At 45.4% G+C, this 6,916-nt stretch overlaps 1 protein-coding gene across 1 annotated transcript; it reads right to left on the reverse strand.

Annotated features, from left to right (window-relative positions):
- Positions 1–4,984: 4,984 nt before the first annotated feature.
- Positions 4,985–5,570, reverse strand: TICAM2 (toll-like receptor adaptor molecule 2; the record flags this gene model as incomplete). Its single annotated transcript, XM_008939446.1, is given in 5 exon segments — positions 4,985–5,016; positions 5,018–5,068; positions 5,106–5,220; positions 5,222–5,265; positions 5,268–5,570. Coding segments are annotated over 5 exon segments (545 nt in total), but the record flags the coding sequence as incomplete, so codon positions are not given.
- Between the last annotated feature and the right edge of the window lie 1,346 nt (positions 5,571–6,916).

Here is a 6,916-nt window from a genome sequence, read left to right on the forward strand (position 1 = left end):
GCAAGTGCTGTCAGCGGCCCTGCGTTAGTCACCTGCGGCTATAACTGCCACTGGACGCCTGCAGAGGCACCGAGTGGTTCAGACTAGCTGTGACCTTTAATATTGCCACATACACCCAGAAACCATTCCGTCTGTAGCAAAGAGCCCCACTCGCAGCAGTCTCAGGGCACATGGGCACGTGTGTGTGTGTATGCAAACACGCAGCCACACACATCTGTGCTTTGGAGAGGTCTGCTCTCATTTTCTGCCTGCTTACCATTTCCGTAGGCAGCTTGTCAGAGGCAAGTGTGTAGCCTCTCAGCAAAAAGATGTCTAGGAGTAGCTTCCTATTAAATCGTGAGAAGGGAGGGAGTCTTCTGCTAATCTGCCCCTGATTCCTGACTCTAGCTTGACCCTGAAGAAACAAAGGGCGTGGACTAACAAGAAATCTGTTTCCAAGCATGACTTAATTCTAGGTTAGGAGGCACAGATATTTTTTTTTCTTTAATTTTTTTTTTTTATGACATAAGGCTCAGCTACCAAGTTTCTCAATTCCCTTGTGCAGGGGTGTCTCTGCCTGTCTGTCTGGTGGTTTTCTGATAAGAAAGACTGGTGTAATTTTGGCAGTGGCTCTTCTTACTGTCAGACACAGTCATCCCCTGATCATTGCCCTGCATCCTCCCCTCCATATACCTGACCTGCATAAGGAACCTCACAAGCTCTTCTGCACTTGGCTTTAACAGTGGAGTTTTGCATTTCAGAGTAGAGTCAGCAGCAGACACCCATGTAACCAGTTCCCTCCTTACCTAGGCTGCCTGTTGCACTGCTGAAGCATACAAGCATCTACTCTGTTTTCTTCTGCAGGCTGGATTACTAAAATACACTCTACTGGGGCCTCTCACAAGCATGCCTTGGAAAATTCAGTTAGAACAGACTGGAGCTGTTTGCTTGGCTTTTAATGCTAAATACAATGATGTTATTAAATTGCTTTCCACATATTGCCTTGGCTTATTTAACATTTATTAATCTCTTGGATATATGCCACTAGTATCTCAGATACTCAAGCACTGTCCTTTCCTTGGGTACCCCACGGCTCTGACTGTCAGACAGCGAGCATCAGCAAACCATCCCCGGCACTGAAATCCGAGCAGAAGCTGCCTTATTTCAGTTTGGTAAGGTGGATTTCTGTTGTCTTTTTTTCTTTTTTTTTTCTTTTTTTTCCCTTTTCCTGGTTACAACAAATGAGATTGACAGTTTTCTGAGAGGGAAGAGCTGCTGCTTTTACCTTGTCCTTTCTCTAAGGGACAAATGCAATGCAGACTGAGGTGGCAGCCACAAGACTTCACATTTTCCACAGGCCAAGCTGATTTGGAAACATCTGAGACAAATGCCTATTTTGCAATAGGACTGTACTTTTGAGAAGGAAAAAAATAATAAAACAACCAAAACTAGAATATGGCTTATTGCAGTTAATAAGTTCATGCTGTTTTTTTCAGAAGCCTTTATCAGGCTTCAGGCAGAGCAAAGAAACATTAAAATCACAAATAACCTATTGCAGAGAAAGCCAAGTACACCATGAGGCATATGAAGTGTGTCAGCTCTGCTTCCCATTGTGCAATACATTCTATCACAAGACTTTGTAAATAAAATATATGTAGCCTTCTGTGATGAAAGGTTCACTGTCCTTGTTTAACAGCTGAACATAGCAAAATATGGAGAGATCTTTGAGCACGTAACTTGCTGTGGGGCAAGGGTGCTGAAACTGGTGCCAGAGAGTGTTTTTCTAGTGTGCTGCCTTGCTGTCCCAGCCCTTGGCCTCACCACTCCCCTTCCTTATCTGTTTGGGTATGTCCAATTTCCAGCCATTAATAAGGCACCTGCTTCCAATGCTGTTGTCGAACCAGGCAACCACTGCACCTCGCCCTTTACTTCCCCCAAGGCCAGGAGCCTTTTGCTCAAAGATGGCGTGATAGAAGGGACCTTGATCCCCAAGGTCCCTCCTGATCTCTGACTCTTTAGTCACTTCTGCCAGGACAGAGCACACTGAGGGGACAGGTGGTGTTAAGGTGACATTTGAGACCTCCAGAGGGAGGAGTCAGCACAGAAGCTGCCAGAGTACTCAGTGCAGAGTACTCTGAGGTACAGACAGTCTCCCTTGCAAATGTGATAGCCATGGCAACAGCACTTCACCTTCTCCCGGAGGGCAGTAATTCATCTTTAGACATAATTCCATATATTCAGTTTGTAGTACAGCATTGCTTAACCAGCAGCAAGCTCAAAACGTCTGAGTGCTTTTTCCTCTTACCATACCAAAGACAGGGGAGGGCCACTGAGCTTGCTTTTTCCAGTACTCACATCCATGAGTGTGAGAGCGGGGGTAGGTCACATCTGGATGGGATAATGCATTTCTTAGGCTTTTCTTATTACAGGATAGAAAATTCCTGCCTTTGCCAGAGTATCCCCATGTACCCTTTTAAGTACTGCATTCTGCTGCAGTGCTTGGGGAACTCCACACGTCGCACAAGGGCCGCTCCTGGGAAGTGTACAGCACAGCTGTGGTCAGCAGCGAATGCAGCCTGAGACAAGTAACAGGAGTTTCATTTGGATAGAATCTGCAGCTTGCAAACAGACCCTCACTTAATGGCCAGGCAGTTGTCAGCCACCAGGGCAGCACACTGAGCATCCCAGTAAGACCAGCAGGAGGATGGGTGGTGGTCAATAGTGACAAGGTACACATTTCTGCATGAAAATGAGATGGCATTTTTTTATTTGTAGGCATCTAGTGTAGAGGACAGTGTTCTGTCTGGTTCTTGCAGGCAGCGTGAAGCAATATGAGCTGGCAGTAATACTTGGGGGAACACTGTTTTTCTGGCCTAGCTACTGAAAGAGAACAACACTAAAGTGTAAATGACCTTCAGATGTTGCCTGAGAGCCGCACAGCAGGATATTACATGCAAGTATGGGCTTTGGTTTTGCACCAGCAAAGCAACTGGTATCTCCTGGGATCAGCCAGAAGGAATGGTTTTATAGAGATGGCAGAGAAAAACTAGCAAAATAAAATGCAGCACCTTGATAGTTCAAGAACAGGAGTCTTTAGGTTGCTGAGGTTTGGACCAAGTCTGAGAACTGGTTTCCATTTTTGGAAGTACTAAGCTGGGTAACAGCCCTGGACAGATGACATCTCCTCCTGTTTGTCACAGACCTCTTCTCATTCTCTTTTCCTTTTGTCTTCTTTGTATAATCCTCTCATTGGTAGGGTTTAGAGACTGTACGCCATAGGCAGGTTGTCTACATTTACTGTTTTAAACATCACAGGAAAAAGTGCATTTACACTGAGGGGCCGCGGGGGGAACGTAGAAAATACTGTAGCCGGCACTTTAATGAGTCAGCACTAGCAAAGGAACTCTCAGAGCCTCCCACGGCTGAAACCCTCCACACGTGCTCGTGAGGCTTGTGGCTCTCCCCAGGGAGCTTGGGCAGCTCCAGCCATCCCACCGAGGCAAGGGGGCAGAGATAGCCCAGGCCTGCTGCCCCTCACCCCCCATTACAGTCACCCAGTCCCCAGCACTGGAGTCAGTCACCCCTCTGCCTCCAAGCAGCTGCCTGTTGTTGATGGGCACCACTCACAGCACTGGGGTCAGGGACAGTGATTACCTGTGAAACCTTCTACCCTGCTCTGGACTTTCTGCCACCTGTGGCACCCTGTCCAGCTGTACCAAGGGCACTTTGCAAGGGCTGCAGACACCCAGCAGCCCCCTGGCTCCACAAATTTTCTTTCCTGAAGCACAAGGGTACAGCCCACATGTGGATGAAGTATGTGGTGTGTCCATAACTGTTTCTTGCCCTAAATTTTTTGAGACAGAGATACATAGCTGTTATTCTTCTCACATGCAAAACAGGGAACAGAGGCAGAATAGAAAACATGCTACAATGCAGGCAGTTGCAGAGCTAACATTTGTAGCATCAGCTCTGGTCAAGACACTAAAGCCCCTCTTGCTGAAGAGAAAACTTGAGCAAGGCAGAAATGGTTTTGCTAGGATCTGCCTGTCCTTACGCTGGAATAACCAAACTTCACTCATCGGAAAACAATAAATTATCAAGTTTTAATTCCATTTCTGCCAGAAAAAGCAAAGATTTTAGTAATTACATTCCACATCAGCAGTACAAACCTTAGTGAAACTAAATGCAAGCTGGCTTACTGAACCACAGACAGCACTCCTATCAAGTACAGGAGGAGAAAAGAACATTGAAGGTCCATCCTAAATTTCTTAAATTTAAATTGTGATGTGCACAAAATACAAGCAATTCAAAACAATGTCGTTTCTGTGGCTCTCCTCTTCCAGCCTCACCTCAGAACACGCCTTGAAAACAGACACATTCTCCCACACTATTCTCTGCAACGTAATTGACTGATGTTTTCCCTTAAAGAATGTGTCAAAGTTTAGTCAGAATGAGACAAGAAAATATTTCTTGAAGTAATAAAACACATCACAAAATGTTTTCTTTATAGAAAAAAATCCCAATGTAACAAAAATAAATATATATATGAAATGACCATTTCTCAAAGTATTTCATAGTGTGCCTTTCACAATGCAAATATTTAATTATGATGACAAGTATTCCTCTTTTATTAATATTTTTCGGTGTAAGCTACAAGATGTGAATAGCTGTACAGTGTTAATGGAAAACAATACACGTCTGGCAGAGCTCACAAGATAAAGCCAAACATAGCTAGGGTTTTGGTTTGGCAGCATCTTGTACCTCTGAGTAGACACAGTGACAGGCATGCCTTCGTACATGGCATACCTTCAGCAGTACTTAATTAACATGCCTTGCCAGGGAACTTTACCGTTAATTTTGTCAAAAGAATAGTTTCCCTTCTTTTATAAATTAAGAGCAAAGAATATCACTTCTACTTTCCTCTAAACATGGTCTGTTTTCACAGTTTTATGCTATGGCGTGCTCTGTTTTCTCTTTCATCCTTTCCTCCTTCCATATCTCTCACTGTGGCCTGTGTGTAGATTCATGGAAATTTTTTCTCCATTTGTTTTGCAAAGCCAGGACTATCTTCTTAGAGTGAATTAACAGCCTGCAAAACAAACAAACAAAAAGGTCTTCTCCTATGTAAGCGGCTTATTCAGTGGCCTCACAGGTACCACAGCATTGTAATTTATGCCCTTAAGGACATTAACAAGGCAGGTGAAAAACTAAAACGTATACCAAGACCCATTCAGGAAATTTTGTCAATAGCATAATAGTCCATGCTGAACCATTCACAGCATCACTGTGAAGTTTTCCAAGACATGTTCACTACAAGGCATTGCTGCAAAGATTATTCCATATTTAACACAACATTTTTTCTGCAGCAGGTTCTCCATCTGGATGTCTTCATCTGCATGAATGTCAGCATGCAGAATCACAGAATTAGAGAAAACAGCCTCAGCAGTCTCATTGCTTGTGGGCTCTCTGATTTCAGCAGAGAGGCCACGCAGCTTGTTCACTAGCATACAGTCTCCTAGATCTGTACTCAAGCTGTTAGCCTTTTGCTGCTCTCTGCAGAGAGTGATTTGTCTGGAGTTAGCAGTATCCATTACAAAAAACACACACATCCAAAAAGGATTTGTGGGTGTGACTAATGTCTGCTTTCCCCATTCTTTAAAAAAATGGACAATGTCAGAGGAGGAAAAAAGCAAACACACTACTAAGTGTTAGGACTATGTATAAAAAGAATTCCTCGGGTGTTTTAAGTAACAAAATTTTTTGACTGGAGGAAGCTATTACTTGTGCTAGTGAAAGAAGATGGAAATGCTGAGAGAAAAGCTAATACTCTAGTTCAATAGATCCCAGCCTTTTTTTGCTGATAAACTTGATGCTAAGCACCCTCCAGCCTGCAAGCAGGCCAGGCCCTTCCCATGGAGACCCAGCAGCCACCACTAATAGGAAAGTCCATCCAGGGGGGCCCAGTTCTTGTGGTTCCTATACTGCAGAGGGGGGCGATCTGCTGAAGATGTTGGCTAGGCATGGCAGTGTGGGAGTTCATCCAGCCCCTCTGTGACCTGCACACTGCCTGGCAGGTAGACCCGGGGGCTGCCCTGCTGCCAGCAGCGCTATGAAGCCAGTGTGTCAGCTCTGGGGAGGTGATACAAGGCACAGCAGCTGCAGGAAAGTGAACATCCAGACTTTTGCTGTCTCATTCCTGTTCACTTCTTTAATTATCATTTGCACAGCTTGAGCTGAACACACAGGAGAATCCTCCCTTTCTGCAAAGAAGTTGGAGGAGTGGGTCATTTCAATTCTGCTAACTCCGCTCATGGGCGTGAGCAGACCCTCCAGGAGGGCGTGGGGCAGGAGGAGCCCTGCCCCTTCCCGCACCTGCCAAACTGATTTAGCTGTAGCACAAAAGTTCAGCCAAGGCTCACAACCTCCAGGGAGCTTGGGCAACTGAACTGGCCTTTAAATTAATCTGGGCTCCAGTGCCCTCACCCAGGTTACAGAAGACATCTGTGTCAGAATCAGACCTTGGATGGAAAGGGCAGTGGTACTTGCACAGAGAGCAGTGTCTACGTGCTGGAAACCCACCACTCCTGTTCTCTGTGCTTCCCCTCCTCTCTTTTAACCTCCTTTCCCCTATAACTGTTTGCTGTGCACCTCCTGGCTGTGGAGAAACAGGCACGGGTGGCACAGCAGGAGCCAGAGAGAATTCTGACATGAGGCAAAACACATCTGACACTGGCTGAACACCGTCCCTGTGGACTCGGTCTCTCTCAGCTCCTCTTGCCCTGAGAAGCCCATGAAGTCATCTCCCATAACTAGGTCTTGGTCTGACCTGCAGATTTTCCTTTTTTTATACATAAGGTTAAGCCCGCATTAGTCCTTACAAATCTCAATATAGTACAGTAAGCAGGAGTCACCCACCACTTTGTGCTTTCCTGTTGCT

The sequence above is a fragment of the Merops nubicus genome, unplaced genomic scaffold (assembly GCF_000691845.1).
Source record: "Merops nubicus isolate BGI_N331 unplaced genomic scaffold, ASM69184v1 scaffold49684, whole genome shotgun sequence".
NCBI lineage: Eukaryota > Metazoa > Chordata > Aves > Coraciiformes > Meropidae > Merops > Merops nubicus.